This window comes from Sinocyclocheilus rhinocerous, unplaced genomic scaffold (genome assembly GCF_001515625.1).
Source record: "Sinocyclocheilus rhinocerous isolate Xijiao unplaced genomic scaffold, SAMN03320098_v1.1 scaffold72, whole genome shotgun sequence".
NCBI lineage: Eukaryota > Metazoa > Chordata > Actinopteri > Cypriniformes > Cyprinidae > Sinocyclocheilus > Sinocyclocheilus rhinocerous.
Genome location: NW_015628351.1, coordinates 3,071,500 through 3,094,222, shown reverse-complemented (window position 1 = coordinate 3,094,222; position 22,723 = coordinate 3,071,500). Strand labels below are relative to the sequence as shown.

Genomic DNA, 22,723 nt, shown 5'->3' with positions numbered 1-22,723 from the left:
TATATATATATATATATATATATATATATACACACACAAAATATATAAAAATATATACATATTGCCCCCACTAGAGGGCAACATTGACACATTTCTGGAAAAGTGTTTATTGTGCTGATACTTGTCATTGTCATATCAGTGTATGGGTTTGGAACAATAATAAGGATTAATAAATACTGGCAAAACTTTTATTTTGGGGCGAACTATCTCTTTAAAAGCAGGGAAGAACCATTTAGTCATTACAAAAATAAGTAAAGGTAAAACTCGTTGCAGAAAAGAGCTTCAGGTAGCATGTGGTATCATGTTCCCAAAAAACTAAATGGCCTAAGTGAGAAATTTAAACTAAATAGAAATATTCCATGTACATCTCTAAATTTGGTCAGTCTAATTGAGTTATACATTCTAACAAAAAAAAATTCCTTACCTGAGAAGTCTGTCATAATTGTTTTACTTTCATAACATTCGAAACTCATGTGACGTTTTATTTGAAACAAAAATGAACCAACTGTAAAGTTTAGTAGCAATCTCACTATATTTATATTAAATGTTTTATTTTTTTTATTTATAAAACAATTTTATATGCATTTATTTTTAATATTTTAAAATATTTAATTTAAATTTTAGGAATCTGAACCAAAGTTACCTTTCATTTTTATTTCTTACCTTTGTATGACTCTGTTATAGATAATTCATAATGATATCTAAATGAAGATTTCGATTTTTTTCTTAGTTTTTATTTATTTATTTTAATTTCATAAACCTTTAGCAAATATCTGATTATTATTCAGCAAACAGAGACCGGATATTTACATACTGAGATGTCTTATCACCAAAAAAAAAAGTATTTACATTTTGTGAAACTGGCAGCCCTAATATATATATATATATATATATATATACACACACAAAATATATAAAAATATATACATATTGCCCCCACTAGAGGGCAACATTGACACATTTCTGGAAAAGTGTTTATTGTGCTGATACTTGTCATTGTCATATCAGTGTATGGGTTTGGAACAATAATAAGGATTAATAAATACTGGCAAAACTTTTATTTTGGGGCGAGCTATCTCTTTAAAAGCAGGGAAGAACCATTTAGTCATTACAAAAATAAGTAAAGGTAAAACTCGTTGCAGAAAAGAGCTTCAGGTAGCATGTGGTATCATGTTCCCAAAAAACTAAATGGCCTAAGTGAGTAGAGAAGGATGTCCCACTGAGGACAGTAAGAGGAGAAAGTAAAGGTCCCCGCAGTGGGTCCCTGCCAACACAGGTGTGCTGAGAACAATAAAGGAAAATCTCTCTCATGAGGTAATAGTACTGTCCAGACTGAGGGAAACTACCATTTGAAGACATTTCAGTTTTGTTTAAACATGTATATGTAAATCTGCAAACGAATGAGAGGTGAATTCACTTAGTGTATGTGAGATATAGTGAAAAAATAGCTTGTTTTAGTTCTAAATTTGTTATTCTGAGGAGCAGAATCAGAATCACTCATCCTTTCCAGTCCTCAACATTCTAGAGCTCCTTTCTGAATGCAGTGGATACAACAGATCCTTGTGTTTTTCTAGGCAGGTGAAGTACAGGTTACGAATATGCGATCAGGGAATTCCTGCATATCCATGCAATTTCATTTTATTCACATAAAGGATATTACAAAACAGAGATATGAATAAAAACAAAACTAAAAACTTATTAGGACCTTATCCAAATGAAAATTTTTTCATGAACACACCGATGAAACTGTGTACATGCATAGAAAAAAAACCATCTAAGATCTTAAAGGAAGCAAGTCTTACTGCTAAAGCTGAAGATTTATTGTTTCCACTTATCTGCCACATATCAGTCAGGCTGATGCAAAGCATTTCTTTCATACTGAAAGCTCCAGTGCTATTAAAACTGAGCACCCCATCATATCGCCACAGACCTATCGGAGTAAAAAACAAAGCTTTCATTTTCATGCATTTCCCAGACTTTTGGACCAAATAATTTCCATGACTTTTATTCAAATTCCAAGTTATTCAGACCTATTTGTGAACTGGTTCGATTGATTCATCGAACTGACTCGATTCAGCAAGTTTTACTTTATCCAAGAAAAATATCCATGTCTTTTCCAGGCCTGGAAAACATCATTCTAAAATTACGTGGCATTATTTCAAGAAATACAGTGTCTCTTTTTCCTTATTTATCATCTAGGGTGGAAAAATTGCATGTACGTAAATAACAGCTAGTCAAAAGCCTAAATATGACTTTGGTATGGACTTCAGTCTTATCGAATAAATATTATATACAGAACACATCATACACAATATTATGAATGGAATGACAGATAACACACAAAAGCCAAAAACAAAGATGAATGGATGGACAGGTACGCACAAACCCAAAGATGGATGGATAGGTGGATGGTTGGATGGAAAAACAGACTTAATAACATCTTAACCATGTAATGCAACACCAAACAGTGGTTTTGGTTTCAGTAAATAGGCTTATGCCGAATCATGGTTGTGAAAAAGTAATAAAGATCTACGAGTAATCTGATAAAGAATTACACAATAACATACTGAACAAACCTGAGCATGCTTTACATATGTAACCTTTAAAAATGATAGATGGCATAGACTCTGACAGGAGAAAGACAATCCTTATAAACTCTTGATTGCTTCTAAACCTTTTCCTTGTTATTTGATATTAGGTTTATATTTTGGGATCCCCACAAGGGAAAACTCTGATTAATCAGGCTGAACTGTCTTGGTAATAACTGCAATTTACTGCTGATAAATATGTTTGTGTGATTTTATTATTCGTGATAAATCTTTCCTAGGGAAAAATAAAAAATCTGGACAAGTTTCCTTTTCTCTCTTCACTAAACCCAGTGCCAACGCAGAATACTGATCTCCTAATAAGCTATTATCTGTGGGCAATATGAGCCTTTAATACCTTGTTGCAATTCCCTCACAGGTAAGTGACTTCCCAAGTAATACCCCATCATGACAGACCAGAGACACAAGCAAAATAAATAATGAGATGGTAAGAGAAAAGAGACATTTCCATTTCACTTCAGAGAGTCCCTCTCACATTAAGAGTAATTAATGAGAGTTAAGACTTTATACACAGCTACAGCTACTATTCTCATGAAAGCCTTTCCTCTGCACATGTCTCCAGTCAGATTTCAGTTCATGACAGGAATACATACTGTAACTCATATACACATATTTCATCAAGTTCTAGTGGAAGCTGGATGTCTTCCAGATACAAATGCATGAGACTGAACATGCACGTCTTGACATCTTGATAGCAGGCGTCATATAGTCCAGGAAAAAAAACATATTGTCTACTGAAGTTAACATTTACTTTAGCATTAACTTTACAACTAAATTTATACTAAACTTAAAGACAAACTTCATAAACAGTCTAAAGCTACTAAATACTGGGCAAAGGGTCTGAATACTTAGGACCGTGTGATATTTCAGTTTTTCTTTTTTGATAAATCTGCAAAAATGTCAACAATCCTGTGTTTTTCTGTCAATATGGGGTGCTGTGTGTACATTAATGAGGAAAAAAAATTAACTTAAATGATTTTAGCAAATGGCTGCAATATAACAAAGAGTGAAAAATTTAAGGGGGTCTGAATACTTTCCGTACCCACTGTATATGAATTATATCTAGTAACTACTAATACAAATATTGAGTTAATCAAAAGGCATGTGAAGTAACTAAGGATAGAAATCGTAAAGAATTTTGGTTCTGGTTCCAATTCAATTCCAGTTCCTTAACGGTTCCATTAATGATTCTTGTAGTACTACAGTACTAGGAATAAATATTTCAAAAAAATAAATGTAAAAAATTATCATTTCAAAATGTACAATCCAATTATTAGCCTTAATTATATATTAAAAAGCAATATTACACAAACCATAGTAACAGTAAATGTTTATTAAAATGTCATCTGTAGCTTAGTTGTTTTATTCACTAAAAAGAATCGAACTACGTTGATTGCACTATGTTTCTGATTCACTTTTTGTCGTCTTGTATTTGTCACACTGTAAATTCAGTAGCGCTGTTGCTGCACCATTGAAACGGTACAGTATTCCTCCCACAATAGAGGAGGAATGCACATACAAAAACCATTAACAGACTGATTCGTTACGGTATATATTTTTTTTAATGGAACTAATTCTGCATAAGAATCGGTTCTTAGTTCCCAACCCTAGGAAATTACATACAACATTTTCCATTTAATCACATTCATATGTATCCATTTCCAAAACAATCATTATGAATCAATCAAGCATAAATTTCTATTTTACAAGCACTTGTTGTTTCTGTTCTTAGGGTGCTTAAGTGTCCCTCGAAGGCATCTATCACAGGAAGAAAAAAATGAATCACCCATACTGCTGTGCAGCATTACTCAAAGATGTCACTCTGCCCTGCATGGTTTTAATGAAAAGCTTCCAGATATATGAGTCCCTACAGACTTCATGCTAAAATGCATCACCTGCTACTGCTAGTACAAACTGTAGCTCTGCAAAATAAATTACAGCAACTTAACAAAGTGTGTGGCATGAGTGGTTAAGTTCAAGAACAGGAAACATACTCTTATGTATTAAAATCTCAAAAGTATTTGAAAAGCATGCTGTAATGACTCATCTGGCTTTACTAATGCCTTCAGAATACTTTCGTGTCATCTGTAAGTCAGACAGAGCCATGGAAAACGTCAAGGATATTGTCTAACATTTATCTATAGGAATGTGGGAGCATGACCAGCATTTGTCTTGTATCAGGGGTTTAGCGATATGGCAAATTGCTAAAATATGTCCTCCTTTATCAAACACATTTCGGCACTGAATTTTCAGGAGATACTACAGAAAAAAAAACATTGCTACTGCATCTAATGACAATAAACACAAGGATTCGGGGGAATGTAGACAGCAAGAAGAAAATGACAATACTACATGAAACCGTATTATCACCCAGGAAAGTTTTAAAAGTTATAAGGATATATAGTACATCCAACTTTATCCGCAAATAAATCTGACTTGAAGTTACACATCCTTGCATCATTCAGTGAAAAAAGTCAGTCATACTCTGACTTTTAATTTTTAGGTGAAATATCCCTTTAAAGGTTACATATCATGAAAATCTGACTGTTTCCGTGTTTAAGTGCTATAATCAAGTCCCCGTGCATCTACCAACCCAGAAAACGTGAAAAAGAACAACCAGAAAGGGGATCTTATTATAATATTACCGCCCCTTAATCTGCATGTTTCCACTCACGGCGCCTCCATTGTGTTTTCGCAAGCAACAACGGTGTACCCGTTCGAAAGCTCGAGCAAAGCATGCTAACTGTTCTGTTCTGACAAGCACAGAACACTGTTTAGAGTCCCAACCTCAGAGGAGACTAGAGAGCAGTGGATTTATTGACTTATTTGCTGTATATTACGCTGCTGCCACACAGATCTAATATAAACATGCAATTTCTTTCCCAGCTGTTTACCTTCACAGACATAACCGACTGTTTTGTAACCTGTGTGTTTTAACATAAACGTGTGTGTATTTGACAGTTTAAGCACAATAAGACATGAAAGAGAACTTCGTTTAGTACTCACACGCCGTGTGACAGCTGCTTTCTGTGTGTTCTTCAGACGTGTGCGCTCAGAAAACCGTATATCAGAAGTTTAAACTAATATGGTTTAAAACGCATGATTTCAGCACGAAAATGATAATCAAAACCAAACTGTTTTTTGACAGAAATCTGAGGTACAAACTGTAAAGGCAGAGTTCTATTCTGGAAAAGGGGGCATTTAAATATAATAAATAATCTGTGGGGTATTTTGAGCTGAAACTTCACAGACACATTCTGGGGATACAGTATTACATATTGTACAAAGGGGCATAATAGGTCTCCTTTAAGACAAGATTAACCCAATTCTATTTAAAATGAAATTCTGAAATTCTACATAATAAAATATAAAACCTGCTTTTTGCCCATTCACCAAAGTTCTGCCCACAGACAATCATCTATGCTCCAGTCTCCTCTGTGCCCATGTGCCCTTTGACCTCAGCGGCACAGATCCTTCATGTTGCAAACACAGCCCTGTTTGCTGAAGGAAACACTAGCCCATTTTCCACTGATACTGCTTCTGTTGCCTTTTCCACTGGTTTACTTAAAGGCTCTTACTACAGAAAGAAAACACCAAAAGCAATTCGCTTAATCACACATCTGAGATTCATTGAGTCTCAGCAAAACAACTCACTGGCATTTACAGTTTTACAGCACTCATCAAGAAAAGTCATTTTTAAACCACAATTGTGTAAGATATTTACATGAAAGTGATAAATGAGGCATATGAGGCATATTGAAGTGGTTCAGGAAGTCTGGCCAATGGCTACCTCTCTCTTGACAGTATGCCTACAGGATGTTTGCATTGCTTCTGATAGAGCACTCGTCACTGACACGATGAAGGACACCCACAAAAAGTCAAATGAGGCTTGACAAGAAGAAAAGAGGCAAAGAATCTGTATTAAACTGTAAGACAACAGTGTACAAAAGGACTGTTCTTTTTGTGCAGTGAATGAAGAGTTTATATAAGGCTGCATAAGTTGTTTGCACACCCGGGATGCTCACACAGGTATTTTTATATACAGAATATCTAAAGGGCTTTTTCAGTAGCAGAGCAACATATATTGACATTGCTAGCTACTTTATAATGTCCAAGATTCCTGAACTCAAAACAACCTCAGAAACTCTACTGTTAAAACAATCAGTTTTGCTTTAGCCACTGAAAATATTACAGTAAGAAAACTGTCATGTCTAATACATCCATTGAAAATTAGATTCACAGCCTCTCAATGTAATGACATCCCTTGAGGGAACCACATCAAGACTACACCAGACACCTCAGCCAAGGCTATTTCACACAGATTGGTTTAGATGTAATTCATGACACAAGGTGCATCGTGGGACCACATACTGGCCTGTTATGCATGTTGTATCTATGTGCTAAAATTCACAACAAAGCTTCAGAACTTGAACTTGAATTGGTCACACAATAACCAAAGGAAACTGATGACAACATGAACGATTTAAATTACTTTGATTTCCCATTTATCCCCTCGCAAAACACTGGATTTGATTAGTTTTATCTTTAAAATCACGGATTGAGTTGGAAACAAATTTGCTTCTACAAGTGAAACATAGCATGTATTAATATCATTGTAAAAAGAATAATATGAAGAGAATTTAATGCATCATATTTTTTTCTTACAATGTCTTCGATTTCCTTTGACCGTTGTAATACTTGGCATGTCTTTAATCTCTTGGTTTAAGTTAATTTTCTGTTATTCCGGATCTGGACGCAGTACTTATTCAACTTCAGAGAAACTTTTGAGAGAAAAAATAATCAAATTACAGAACAAAAAGAGAGCACGGAGGGGAGAATTATCCACCGATTAATATAAAATAGCGCCGTCAATTGCGATTAATCGGGTCCAAAATAAAAGTTTGTGTTTATATAATACATATGTGCGTACTGTGTATATTTGTATGTAGCCTATATTTATACAGTATGTATAAATACAGACACATATTTAAAAAATATTTAGCCTACATTTATATAAAGCGTGATTAATCATGATTAATCGATTTGACAGCACTAAAAGGTGTGATTAATTCAGCTAATTTACTGCAGTTATTAAATCTTGTATTCTTCTTTATTTTTAAAGTAAGAAAGTTCATAATATAATGAATTTCAGTCATCTACAATTGCTATTTTGCCAACAATTGTACGCACAGGAAAACTTCTCACGAGACAATTCACATGTGCGCACATGAATTTGTTCTTAACCTCATTCTAATATTAATGTATTTGTAATATTCTAAGTGAGCAATCGTTTTCTGAGGTTAGTCATTTGCATAAAACATGCCCAAACCATCTTCATATAAGGGCTTTCCACACAACTCTCATTAATGGCCTTTTGTCACTCTCAGCAAACATACAACGCTCTCTAAAGACATGGTCTATGGCAGACGTGCAGAAAGATTCGAGCAATGCCAAGTGTGCCATTCTCAAAACCAGTTCAAACACAACACCAGTGCACTTTGAGTAACTAGCTCAGTTCGGGCATGGCAACTCTCTGAGGGTTTAGCATGGTAATGTGCGTGACAATGTTAATGTGTTTAGTCCTGGCAGAATAGATCTGCTACACTGCTGCTGCGGCAGAGCAATCACTGAGACTTGCTATTGTATTGGATAATACATCCACAGACATGCTGCTGTGAGTATGTGGGAAATATTGCTGCTGCACATGAAACAATACATAGCATACATGAATCACCCTGTAGCAGATCTATACAGGTGGAGCTGGGGAAGGTGGAGGGTTTCTGAAGGGCGCTGCAACTGCTACAGCAAGCACAAGCCAAGTATTTGAATATTGAGCAGCAAGCTCATTGGCTGTTTATGTGAAAAGGAACCAATCAGATGCGACATGTGAATAACGATGTGATTATATAAGATTGAGTCAGAACCTGTCGGCTTGCGCCATCTAGAGTTTCATGACAGACCTTTGTATTTACAATGAAATCAGTTACCGCTACAATGGGGCTTAAACAAAGTGATTAATGTAACTGAACCTGTGCGTCTGTGTGATGTATATCTGAAAAAATCCTTGACAAATCACATTACACAATCAAACAGGTTTTCTATTACGATGAATTGTGGCACAACTAAACTGTTCTTCTGCCACTCCTGGAATGATAAAAAATCAGATCAGGACAAAATGGATAGTGCCATAACTGTAAAAGAAAGGGCTTTTGTTGTACCATCAATTGAAGACAACAATTCCCTGATGTTCTTGAAGACAAATGGACAGCACAGGACACAAAAGCAGCATAAATCTGCATTAAGCATTTGGCATTCATAAGAACTGGGATTTGGGGATTTTCTTTTGCCCTGTTGTTGATGATTCTCACTGACGTTCAGCCAAAACGTTTCCTCCAGTCTGATACATGTGGTGTGACCAATGCCTAAGGAGTGTGATAGAATACCGCAGCTGTGCTGCGACTAAACCCTCAGATTTTATCTTCCAAACATTTGTTCTTACAGTCAGCGATCACTATCAGGGCTTAGTGAGCTCTGAGGTCACATCTCTGGTTGGTTTAATAAAAGGTCTGCTCAATGATGTGAGTGTCATAAAGGGACAGCCGATCAAACACTTCGTTTGACTACAGGAATGAGAGTCATTCTATCAGACCCATGAGACAAAAGGGGTTAGTAACAGCACATCCATAACTACAAGTCCTGTAGCCTCTTGGGCTTCATCACACGCAATCTTCACAAGGCAGCAGATCTGGAGAGGAAGACAGACCACCTGCTGAGGTTTGTGTGTCCAATACAATAATTTGACTAAAAAGACTCTGACTAAGGGCAGAGGAGGCCAGAAGAGAATAATTCAAATTTTCAATAGTCTTGAAGAAAATTGAAGAATTATTTATAGTAATCATGCATCAAACAAGGAAAATAAATCTCTTACAATTACTTAGAGGATATAAAATAAAAAAAGCAACATACTGTCAATTATCACCATTCATGGCTACTAATGTAGCACAACCGAGAAGTCAGAATCATGTCAATCATCTCGCATCACACTCTCACCGACCCTGTTATAACTGCAGGTATTGCCACCAAAAACAAATTCAGAAAGCATCCTGTTGTTATTCTTGGATTTTTTCAGAACTCTGAGTGATTTCTTTAGAAACTCTCTGGCTTTCCTCTCATATTTCAGAGAAAATAATCTTAAGTTAGCTTTGCAAATAACACATAGAGTCCCTTTGGAAACAATGGAATACTGGCAAGACGGAAACTGTGAGACAGTGTTTAAACAATAAAAATGGAATTGCATTTCTGTGATATAGACCATACATATCTCAACAAACAATCCAACATTTTTGCGATTCCATTGTTTCTTTGGGGAGCTTTCCTAAAACCACATCAAATCTTTTTCACAATTTTTCACAAGCTGAAAACAACAGGAGTTTTAGTGGAGCTTAATTAAATTAAGGAGAACTTTCCAAGTAGATTAAGCCTTTCTACAAAAAAAACAAATAGCTTGAATTAATCTGTTGTAGTAGTTAATCATTGTTCTAGTATTTAATCTAGTATGTAACTAGATTAAATGAAAATCTGGAGGATAAAGAATGAAAATATCATCAACATCCTCATGTTCTTCTATCTATCTTTTAAAAAGAGTTCATACTTGTAAGCAGGATAATCTTTTTCCTGTCAGCAGTAGTTAACGTTATGTCTGTAAGACACTTCTCACCCAGTATTATAAAACTCTTCCGGCAGGATGTGTCTGCACAGAGTTGGCTTTCGTCCTGTGGGCTCTGCCAGCTATACTTACTTTACAACACAAACTTTTATCACTGCCCAGTGCCCACTTTTGATGGTGTCACAGGAGAACATCACAGTGCAGGGTGCTGGCTACCTTTTTTATCAAAGCCTCTATCAAAGCAAGTCTAAGAAAATTATAAACTAACTGATTAAATGTGTTACAACCTGCCAATTTGCAAGGCACTGCAGTGATGGAAAGCTGCTTCATTATTGTAGAATGCTAAGCTACAATTAAATTATTTGAAGATGATGAAGTCAACCTGTTCTTTTGACAAAAAGTAGTTAGCAACATTACACACTGCCAAACAATAACAACACTGAGGCTACTTAAGGGGGCCATCACTTTTTAAACACATAAAAACCAATAGAAGAACAGATAAACCAGAAAAAAAAGCTAAGACAAGCAAACTAGGTTTTTTTTTCAAATTAAACATATAAGTGTGACGTGAAATAATAGGATACACCTTCGTTTATTAAACGGTGTTAAAAACTTTGCAACTAACAGCAGTAATCTAATCAGTGACTTTTTAATAAATTCATTTATTTGAACAAACTGATTCCCTAAAATTTTAGTGACTCTACAAAACCAAGACCTTTTGAGCAGATCTTTGAATATTTGTTGCGAGACTAAATCACATTTTTACAGGTTAGAGCATCTAACACCCCGGTAGTTTTGTCTGAAACACAAATCACACGCCATGCTCTACATTGCCTATTTTCTAGCAATTTCTGCAGCAGCCAGAAGGTCTTTGGTAACCTGCATGAATTTCCCACCTGCACAGACAATGCAGCTGTGCAGAAGGACCCCCGAAGCCTCCAGAGATCTGCTCTAAATCACAGTCACTTAGAGAAGCCAGACTCTCCTCCAGACCTGTATTCTCACACTCACTTTCACAGAAATGCCATAAGGGAACACTGATCCTACAGTGTAAGGAAAGGGATTTAACTGCCCTATCAGCCCTGCTGTGACCTTAGAGTGGTTATGTTCTACTGATGCACCTGGAGGCTGTTCTATACGATTGTAGTGGAAGTGCTGATGAACAAAATGAGTAAAGCAGAATGAACTGACAGAGAGGTCCAGAGGATGCAATAATGAAAGCGAGAAGCCTTTTGGGAGGACAACATATATTCTGATACAGGGGTTGGAGGTGCATAGAAAAATGCACTCATGACATGCTAATTCTCTCTCAGCAGTATCAAGGAAGATAAACGGCCTTTCATTTAAGTGTTATCATGACACTGATAGAACACAGTCTGTTAAAATTCATCACACAAGCCAACTGACATTCACCGAGTGCTATAAGAATGAGATAGAGCTTTAGTTCAAAGCTCAGATAACTTGTGTGCTCATCATACTGACAGCTGGATCCATTGAATCCTGCGGGGCAGTCACACAGTTGTTTCAAGCGCCCTGTACACACAGCCCCCATTAAAGCAGACACCGTAAGTGCAGAGAGCTGGAGCAGAAAAGAGATTTAGAAGCAGACAGTCAAGTAAATTGTTCAACCGGGAAATTTAACACATGAAAATACATCTTCACAGAAAATACTGAAAGTTGGTTCAACATGATCAAATTATTCATTATTTGTTTTATTTCACCAGGCAGTGATAATGACAAATCACTTATAATATTCTGTTTGTTATGGCAATTCAGCTGCTAAATCAGTTACAGCAAATGAGAGAACCAAATGAAAAAATAGAAAAGAAATAGAATTACACCCCAAAATGTAGTTTTAGTTTGATGACTGTCATATTAAATAAGTAAATAAATCAATAAAAGGAATAAATAAAGTAATACTATGAATTCATATTGTGTCCATTTGACAGCCTGTTAATTTCTTTCTAACTGAAGATCCAGAACGCAAAAAGACCATATCATCTTTATTTGATATTAAAACTGCTCTAGGCCTTTTTTTTTTAAATACCGACAAAATACATCTATCTGACAGATGTAACTCAAAAAAGAAGAAAACAGCATATAGCTTTGTATGATATTAAATGCCAACTTATAAAGAGACTTACATGTATTACAACTGTTGATTATTAAACTACTGACAGAGGCTGAGCTTAGCAGGAGCAATTCACCCTCATAATCTAATTATGGGATTCATGTAATAGGATATTATTGTAGAATTAAGATCTATGGGGGATCCAAAAAAAAACAAAACAACAACAGTGATTATCCCTGAGATGCTCTCCAAACTCATTGCACCGAAAGCTACAGCAAATGTCCTCCACCTACAGCTGTCTTTTGATGATCACAAAGGTTCATTGTGTCCTAGCTCACTGCAAGAAGAGGTCACGAAGCCTTCCAGATTCTTACAAAGCCATTGATGAGAAGCTATGCTCTGCCTCTTTATGGCCTTTAAGCATTAAAACATGTTTAGGCTGCGATGAACTGGCTGCCATGTCATTTCTAAAAATACAAATACATGCTACGTCATGTCATCAAGGGCAAACCACTCCACAAAATAAAGCAGAAGTGACAGTAGTAAGAGACCCTAAAGAGATTAAGCAATGTGGGCTAACCATTCAAAACATCATCTTTTGGATTAGTCTCATAGATTTCAACACAACACTGACTAAATCCTGTGATTTACTATTTGATATTTAGAGAATATACAGTTCCACTGTGCCCAAACAACAATCCTGAACCATCCTGAACAAAGATAAAGAGTCTATTGAAATGTTGCTGGTCCCCAAAATGAGCATCTGATGAAAAGTTTCTGTTCACGATTTACAACAGCAACAAAGCCAGAATCCCTCTCATGGAATCTCCAGAGAAGAACAGGAATCTCATTAATCATGTAAGCCATTCACTACACAATCCTTCAGTGAATGATGTTTATGAATCATTAACCTCAACCCTACAAATCTACAATTAAAGTTTAGGACCTATATGTTTGTTTTTCATGTCATTTGGATGTCTGATGAGAAATAGGACAGACCTGACAGTGGAAATACTTACGATAGAGGCAGCCTGCCTCTGCATTGAACGGGGACCATCCACGACAGCATTTGTATGTAGTCTTAAAATCTTGTCTGTAGACCTGCCTGTAGCCTATGTAGTAGGCAGTCCTACAAAGTGATAAAAATATGATTACTATCATCAAACTAGTTCAGCAAAATTTGAGACAAATAGCATGGATTCTCACGATTGGCCAATCAGAATTAAGTATTTCAGAGAGCCGTGTAATAATAGACTTCTAAACCCCAATTAGTTCAGCATTTGTTCAGTGCAATGGCAATTTTAGCAAGCCCAGTGTCTGTTTAATGAGGGCTATTCAATGATCTTCAATAATTGCCAAGAGGGATGATGGCTCTGAGAGTCTTGAGCTTCCTTTTGATTCCCAAAGCATCTGAGACCCTTAATAACCATCGTCTCTCAACAACAGGATCAGTTTCTAACTGCTGTCTTTCTCTAGCCCTCTGCCCATTCTCAAAAGCGGCAAGAAGTTGGCTGGCACTGAAAGGTGTACCATTGAGAAATGGCTGTCAGGGTAAAAAGGACTATTGATAGTGAATCAGGACAGAGGGACTCTTTACTACATGTAAAATCTAGTGCCAACTTTTAAAATATTTCATTTCTTTTGTTGTAACTGTATTCAATCTAACTAGATCTTTAAGTCAAATTAATATGTACCTCCTTTCATAGTCCATACACCAAGCATGACCTGTGCATCCTTGCCTCCAAACCTTCACCATACGTGTAAAAGCCTGTACACATGGCTTTTTCTCAGCTGTGATGATTCTGTCTTTTTCTGAGCAGACATTCGGCCTGAACAAAGAAGAATGAAAGAATTACTTTCCATTTCAAGTGCATAGTGCAGCTCTTACATCAACAACTCTGTTTTGAAGTCTTTTAGAACACAATAACTGGAAATTGATTTGTAATTAATATAATAATAATAATAATAATAATAATAATAATATTAAATTACCTGAGCAGACATTCGGCCTGAACAAAGAAGAATGAAAGAATTACTTTCCATTTCAAGTGCATAGTGCAGCTCTTACATCAACAACTCTGTTTTGAAGTCTTTTAGAACACAATAACTGGAAATTGATTTGTAATTAATATAATAATAATAATAATAATAATAATAATAAATTACATTTTAATAGTGACATTTACTGCATATATCTGAACATTAGAAATACTGATTTGCTTAATAAAACTTTTAATTTAAAATTTTGTACATTTTTATATACTATATTATATAGTATAATAGTATACACTATATCAAAAGTACTTTATACTTAAAACATAATTCTGTAAGAAAAAAAGATGCTTAAGTTCGAATTTTTTTTTAATTCATTCATATTTGTAACAAACGTTTCATGCAAGAAAAGAAACAGATTTGTGCATACAATCCAATTTTCATGCTGTCAATAAATTTGCAAAATTAAAATAATAAAATCATGACTAAAATGTAATTTATTTTCATGCTACTTACATAAAAGGCTGCAGAGCTCGATGACAGCACGATGAACGGATCTCTGTAAACAGGAATAACAACATCACCGCGTGTATATCCATGTCAAAAAGCCTCACAACACTTTTCCATACAGATTAAACTGAGTGTGTTCAGGCTGTTTCATCTGGAAGCCAGCAAACAGCTGAGAAGGAACGGCATATCTGGTACTGTAGTCCTACGGAGTGTTTACTAAAAGCATTTACAGTAACGTGTTGCATGGATGGGACAGGCTTGGACATACGAGTGATATTTTAGAGAAGGTTACCTATGGGTTAATGATGAGCAGCGTTTCCTTGCATCCCCCCCTCTAAAAATGTTTTAATTAATTCTGTTTTTTTCTCAGTTGCATTGCACTGCAAACGTGTTCAGTGAACATGCTAAAACATACTGTCAACACCCAGATATTTAAACATAACGTAGTCGTTAGAGGTCAATCGATTTGGGTTACAATTGTTTTTGCAATGAGTTTAGTAATAAAACAACAGCGTTTGAGCTGTAGCAAACATTGAACACCTGCGTAGGTACAAACGAAATGTTTGAAATTGTCTTTAGATTGTGCTGCCACCTAATGGCCTAAACTGCACTACAGAGTAATACTAGACCATTCAAAATGGAAATTATAAAAACCCACAAATATTTTAAAGCAGGACGAAATCATATTTAGATGGGCATGTCACAGAACATTTTTTTTTTTTAATGCACGCCCTGTATCCATGTTGATTCACATAGAAATCCATCAATACAACATAGGCTAAATGGTCTACAGACAGACATATGAAAAAGGTTCCAAAGTGTATTACGATTGCATCTGTATTTACATTTTATATTGCTAAATAATTAATATTTTCATAATTTATTTAATAATTTGCCTAAAAATAAAAGTTCAAGAACTTTGAGACACAACTTATTCAGATATTTCAAGTTATTTTCGATCTTTTTTAGCAATTTATATTATCGCTCATATTTTATAACAGCTTTCATATCATTATATTAGTTAATGTATATTGTAAATGACCCTTTAAGAAGCATTTTAAATCCAATCTATTGGCATCTCAAGCGAATGCCTGATGTTAATATGTTGAGCAGCAGTTAACACCGATACATTTAATTACATTTTTTCGATCTTTTTTAGCAATTTATATTATCGCTCATATTTTATAACAGCTTTCATATCATTATATTAGTTAATGTATATTGTAAATGACCCTTTAAGAAGCATTTTAAATCCAATCTATTGGCATCTCAAGCGAATGCCTGCTGTTAATATGTTGAGCAGCAGTTAACACCGATACATTTAATTACATTTTTAAAAATATTTTTGTATATCAAGAACTAAACTAAATTCTAACCTCTTATAGGATGGAAAGAATGCCTAAATACATTTTTATTGTTTTATCAAAGGTTGGCTATTTGGGTCCTTTACCGCAGAGCATTGTGGGAGTTGTTCCTCTGCAGCAATGGCTTGGCTTGTAGTAAGATTAGCAATATCTGTGTCTTTATTATATACTGCATCGGCGGTATTTGAAGACCAAGTTGGAAAGTTTGATTGGTATGTAAACGGAATTTATAGCTGTGTGTTGGTTTGGCGTATAATCCATTGTGGGATTTCTGCGACTGTAAAAACAGCCGGTACTTTAAGCAGGCTGCGGACTGATGTCAGCTACACCGGGCTGGTCAGTCTTCATGTCTTAACATCACTCTTAACTACCTGCGATTTCTTTCAGGAGGCAACAGTTTATCGGCAAGGTGCGTTTACCGCTGATTACAGAACCGACTTTTCTGACAAGATGCGCGTTAAATATCGCATGCGATTTGTCGTGCAGCCCTAATATGTATATATATACAATGAAAGTCAGAGGGAGTTGCAACTGTTTAGTTACCAGCATTCTTCAGAATATCTTCTATGTTCTGCTGAAAAAAGAAAGTCATACAGGTTTGGAACAACATCAAGGGGAGTAAATGATGACAGTATTTTCATTTCTGGTTGAACTGTCTCTTTAAGGGTTATGCTATTATAGAACAATAGTATCTATCCTAGTTCCTTATTACTTCACCATAGTTGAGCTAACTAATTTTCTAAATTCCAAATGTATTCATCTTGGGTTTCTTAATCAAAATAATCTACATGGACAGGTGAGAGAGGTTTGCATTATGGATATTAGAATAAACCTTCCTATTAATGTGAACTAGTTAATTAAAAAGCAATGATTTTGTATGATTCATTCATTTAACAGTGTCAGTGAAATGTTTTTGTTTCTTGTAGTCTGGCGGCATGTGGATAAGACTGGACCAGAGGGCCATATTGATGCACTGCTTATGTATGGACAGGGTAAGCATGCAATAAAAAGCTTGTGTTGTGAAATTAGGTTTTGTTTCTTGCCTCTGAATTTGTGTTTGTTGTCTCTTAGATGCTGTTGTTGTTGCTGGAAATGGCCGTCTGCTTCGCTCCTGGGAGACCACAGTCGGTGGCTTGAAGTGGGAGACAGTGCTTGATACGGGAAGGTTGTATGTTGTTTATGTTATTTTGTGACAATATTAGGATTAACTGGTGCATCAAACTGACAGTGTCCACTTTTGACCACAGCTTTCAGGCTGCTGCTTTAGTTGGAGTTCAAGACCTTGTGAAGTATGTTGCTGTGCTGAAGAAATCAGCAATCTCGCTCCATGACCTTTCAAGTGGCAGCCAGATATGGGAGGAAAACCTACCTGACAAGTGATAAAAAAAATCTTGGAATTCAGAATAACAGCTGTTCTTTTTTTTTGCAACTTCTTATTACAGTTATTATTTGTGTAATTAGTTTTTTTTTTTTTTTTACGGAATTTATAGCTGTGTGTTGGTTTGGCGTATAATCCATTGTGGGATTTCTGCGACTGTAAAAACAGCCGGTACTTTAAGCAGGCTGCGGACTGATGTCAGCTACACCGGGCTGGTCAGTCTTCATGTCTTAACATCACTCTTAACTACCTGCGATTTCTTTCAGGAGGCAACAGTTTATCGGCAAGGTGCGTTTTGCCTTGTTTGACACTCATTCTCAAGCGTCTAAAAAGCTCCTGGTGGCAACTGACAAGAACGTGTTTGCTTCCCTCAATTCAAGGACAGGAGACCTGTGTAAGTCATTCTGCTCATCTGACTATCTTTTTACGTTAAATCGTATATAGGCATTTATAAATCGCATTCAGAATCTGTTTATAAGCGTTTATTGGTTATTAGATTGTGAAAGAATGAGCGTCCATAATCCGACTTCAGCCCACAGTGTTGCTCCAAAAACAGTTATAAGCCACCATTTGACACTTAACCATAATTATTATTATTATTATTATTTTGGGACAAAATCACTTTTACATGGCTGACAAGTGATGCATCATTTATAATTTTTTCTGTCTTCTTTTGAAGTGGACAAATGTGAAATAAAAGCATGTTAAAAAAAATAAGCCTGTAACCAGAAAAATGTCATTTTAATAATTTGTGCATTAAAGGGTTAACTATGTGATTAAAAAAAATAATAATTAAAAAAAATTTATTTTAAAGATATTGTTTTATTAGTGAACCTTTACAACGTTTAGAAAAAAAGTAGATGAGCTTTGTTGTGATATAAATATCTCTTCTTATGTTTGTTGTGATGTAGGCAAATTTCTTATGTTCAATGAATAACAGGTTGTCTATTTACAACCCATACTTAAAGGGACAGTCCGTCAAAAAAAAAAATAAAAATTGTCTAGGCAATGAATCCTGAAATTCTTTGTGGTTGCTTCATTAAAGGGATAGTTCAACCAAAAATGTCAATTCTGTGATTGTTTATGATTTGTTGTTACAAATGTGTATGACTTCGCTGCTTATGCGGGACACAGAAGAACATGTTTATAAGAATGTTAGGACCCAAACAGTTTTGGTTTCCATTGACTTCTATTATATGGACAAGAAAAAAATTTATAAAATAAAATATATATATATATATATGTATATGTATATGTATTAGGGCTGCACGATAAATCGCATGCGATATTTAACGCGCATCTTGTCAGAAAGCCGGTTCTGTAATCAGCGGTAAATCTCCATCACGTGCGTGCTTTCACATTGAGCAGCATTAACTACACAGAGCCGTTGTTCACTGACGAGCTGCGCCAAACCACGTTCATATTCGCGCGAGTTTTTGCGCAGCTCGTCAGTGAACAACGGATCTGTGTAGTTAATGCTGCTCAATGTGAAAGCACGCACGTGATACCTGAATTTGTGTTTGTTGTCTCTTAGATGCTGTTGTTGTTGCTGGAAATGGCCGTCTGCTTCGCTCCTGGGAGACCACAGTCGGTGGCTTGAAGTGGGAGACAGTGCTTGATACGGGAAGGTTGTATGTTGTTTATGTTATTTTGTGACAATATTAGGATTAACTGGTGCATCAAACTGACAGTGTCCACTTTTGACCACAGCTTTCAGGCTGCTGCTTTAGTTGGAGTTCAAGACCTTGTGAAGTATGTTGCTGTGCTGAAGAAATCAGCAATCTCGCTCCATGACCTTTCAAGTGGCAGCCAGATATGGGAGGAAAACCTACCTGACAAGTGATAAAAAAAATCAGAATAACAAGAATAACAGCTGTTCTTTTTTTTTGCAACTTCTTATTACAGTTATTATTTGTGTAATTAATTTTTTTTTTTTTTCTTTTTGCTGTAATTAATTGTGAATTCATCTTTTTGCATCCTACAGTGACACTGTTCAGTATCAAACTATTTATTCTGGTGGGAATGGACTGGTATTTGTTTTTGGGGTTGTGCCGAACTCCCATATTGTTATTGTTGAATACAAAATTGAAGATGGAGAAATCATGAACAAGGTATGGAGTTTACTTTCTTTAGGATTTTTAAAAAAAGAAATGGATGCTTTTATTCAGCAGGATGCATGAAATTGATCAAAACTGACAGTAAAAACATTTATAATGGTACACAATACAGTATAATTTACATGTATAATTTTACACAATGCAGTTTTCTTATTTAAAGACTCAGATTACTTCGATAATACAAAAAGATGGAAAATATATTGAGTTTTCTTATTGAGAGAGTCAGATTACTTAGCTAATAATACAGTCACACTTTTTTTCCCTCAGAAATCAGTTGAAGCCGCATGGATGTCAAGCCTGGAGAGCAGCTGTACAGTCATCAGCTCAGGGATCCTATTGTGTGTGGATCAGATCACACAGTCCCTGTATACTCTACTGCTGCAGTCTGCAGAACAGACAGAAATGAGACAGATCCACCTCCAGGTACAGATGTTGCTACGCTTGTATTTAACATACAGTGCTTCCTCAGTCTTCTGTAACTATAATATCATGGGTGGCTCCTCTTTTCAAAGACGCTAGATTTGGAGGTGGCATCTGGATTCCAGCCCGTTCTGACGTCCACTCAACCCAATCCAGCACAGCCTCCTCTTTCTGAGTTCTTCCTGCAGCTCAGTCCAGATCATCACATCCTGCTGCAACTCAAAGACGGCTTCATCGCTCCGCTCCGAGACTTCTATCCAGTAAGAACTAATATGCCTCCGAGTTAAACAGAACCATTAAATTCCTTACAATTCCAATTCATAAAATGTTATTGATTACAGACGCTTTACTGGTTATTCTTCACTCAAAGTCTAAAGCCCAATGTCCTTTATATTTCAGTCATATCTGGCTGCTTTTGCCACATCTGGAGAGAGGACAGTTGCTGCTGTGATGTCTCCAAAGAATGATACTGTGAGTCACATTTCAAAAACAAGACAAAAATGTATTTTTAGGTATGTACTTATACCTTAATCAGTTGTTATTCTTACTCAAGGCTTGCAGCATCAACCTGTTCAGTGCTGACACAGGGCGGAGGCACCTTGACACCACTGTTATCTACCACATGGACCCTAATGGAGGAAAACCAAACAGAGTGAGGGCTGATGCTGAAGTTTAACCGATTATTGGCCAGTCATTTTGAATGTAGGTTAATTTGATTGGTCTGTTCTTTAGTTATATGTCCACGCCTTTCTGAAGAAAGATGATTCTGTGGGCTACAGAGTGATGGTGCAGACAGAAGATCTTACACTCACATTCCTACAGCAACCTGGTATGAACTACACTATGGAGAAATTGATTTATTAAAAATAAAAATAAATAGTTCTCATTTAAGAATCTGGCAAATAAATATAGAAAAGCTGTTTCAAAATCCTTTGATTTCAAATGAATTTAAAAATGTTACATTTAAAATATATAAATAATCATTACGGTTATTATTACATTCTAAGTTTAATCAAATTAAATAAATAGCTTAAAATAAGTCAGTAAATTGATTTCTCTCTTGGACCTCTGTACTATATCTAAAAAAATATATGAAGTAAAATTCAACTTGGCTTCATCTCAAATAGTATAAACTACAAAAGGCAAGGAGTTGATTTTTGTTTCCCACTGTAGGCAGGGTGGTCTGGATGAGGGAGGAGGCCCTGGCTGATGTGGTCACGATGGAGATGGTTGATCTGCCATTCACTGGAACACAGGCAGAACTGGAGGGAGAGTTTGGAAAGAAAGCCGGTAAAACCTTTGTTTATCATGTCTTTGTTTGCTTATTACATATTGTTTATAGTCTTATTTTTTCATCTTGTAATTTCGGAGCAGTCCAGTTAGGTGTTAGTTTAAAATATGAAGCACATCTTAAGATCAACATAAAATGTCATTTGAAGGCCTTTTTTCCCCCGATTTTAACATTTGCTAGATATAAGTGTTATGTATGCCTGTACTCCGTGTTTGTGATGTATGGCTAATGTGTGTTGTGGCATTGCTGCTTTGCTTGCTAAGCAAAAAAAAATAAAAAAGCTCTCACTCATCTGTCCTATTTTCCATGGCTTTCTTGCTATTTCTTTTTGTATTTATGTCCTTATGTGTTTTCTATTGCCTATCTGCTGCACTTGGATCCAGCCATTCAAGGTAAAGTAGAGAGCTTCCTCTAATTTTGCTTCTCTTCCTAATCACGTTTATTTTATGTAATGTCTTTGTCAGTGTCTCTAACGTTTGGTCAATAAATTGGCTCAAGAATGTAACAAATTTTATGTTAAAGCTGAAGTGACTTTTTTTTTTTTTCTTGGAGATTCATTTACCTCTGTCACTCATCGCTGTGGTCTCTTGTTGCCTGCAGATGGGCTGTTACCCATGGTTCTCAAGCGCCTCTCTTCCCAGTTCATCCTGCTGCAGGCCTGGCTGGCCCATCTCTGGAAACTCTTTTATGATGCCCGGAAGCCCCGAAGCAGTGTGAAGAATGAGGTCACCATAGACACACTGTCTCGGGATGAATTCAACCTGCAGAAGATGATGTTGATGGTAACTGCCTCTGGGAAGGTAAGTTTAGAATGCACAGCTGTTGCTTTGTTCTTTTAGCTGTCTTGTCCGTTAACATATGGCTATTGTTTTTCTACTCAGCTCTTTGGCATCGACAGTAAATCAGGAACGATTTTGTGGAAGCAGTATTTAGAAAACATCCAGCCCAACTCTGTTTTCAAACTCATTGTGCAGAGGACCACTGCTCACTTTCCTCATCCTCCACAGTGCACACTTCTTATAAAAAACCAGGTAAGCTTTTGAAGTTTGCTTTTGTATTATCTAAAGCTGTTTGTTTGTTTATTTGGTTGCCTGTTTTTGTTTGCTTGTTCTTATGTTTTTGTTTGTTTACTTGCTTTCATATGTGTACTCATTTGTGCATTTGTTTGTTTGCTGCTTCATTTGTTTACAGATTTGTGCATTTGTCTTTTTTGGTTGTTAGTTACTTTGTTTACTTGTTTGTGAATTTGCTTGTGTGTTCAATTGCTTTTGTTATGTTTTTTTTGTGTGTTTGTTTGTTAATTTACTT

General features: G+C 35.9%; 1 protein-coding gene and 1 long non-coding RNA gene across 2 annotated transcripts in view; one reads left to right on the top strand and one right to left on the bottom strand.

Annotated features, from left to right (window-relative positions):
- Positions 1-13,033: 13,033 nt before the first annotated feature.
- LOC107737577 (uncharacterized) lies at positions 13,034-15,384 on the bottom strand. The gene is made up of 5 exons (XR_001639807.1): positions 15,138-15,384; positions 14,852-14,894; positions 14,038-14,172; positions 13,363-13,472; positions 13,034-13,169 (listed from the first exon to the last, which is right to left on the bottom strand). It is a non-coding gene; the product is annotated as an uncharacterized LOC107737577 (long non-coding RNA).
- Positions 15,385-16,997: 1,613 nt separating this feature from the next.
- The window catches only part of LOC107737676 (ER membrane protein complex subunit 1-like), an 8,987-nt gene continuing 3,261 nt past the window's right edge, over positions 16,998-22,723 (top strand). Inside the window, exons 1-14 of the mRNA XM_016549266.1 lie at positions 16,998-17,005; positions 17,107-17,201; positions 17,281-17,374; positions 17,457-17,585; positions 19,572-19,698; positions 19,972-20,127; positions 20,217-20,384; positions 20,524-20,595; positions 20,678-20,776; positions 20,857-20,953; positions 21,298-21,414; positions 21,799-21,807; positions 22,016-22,215; positions 22,297-22,446. Of these exons, the coding sequence (XP_016404752.1) occupies positions 16,998-17,005; positions 17,107-17,201; positions 17,281-17,374; positions 17,457-17,585; positions 19,572-19,698; positions 19,972-20,127; positions 20,217-20,384; positions 20,524-20,595; positions 20,678-20,776; positions 20,857-20,953; positions 21,298-21,414; positions 21,799-21,807; positions 22,016-22,215; positions 22,297-22,446 (1,521 nt within the window). The remainder of the gene's footprint in view (positions 17,006-17,106; positions 17,202-17,280; positions 17,375-17,456; positions 17,586-19,571; positions 19,699-19,971; positions 20,128-20,216; positions 20,385-20,523; positions 20,596-20,677; positions 20,777-20,856; positions 20,954-21,297; positions 21,415-21,798; positions 21,808-22,015; positions 22,216-22,296; positions 22,447-22,723) is intronic.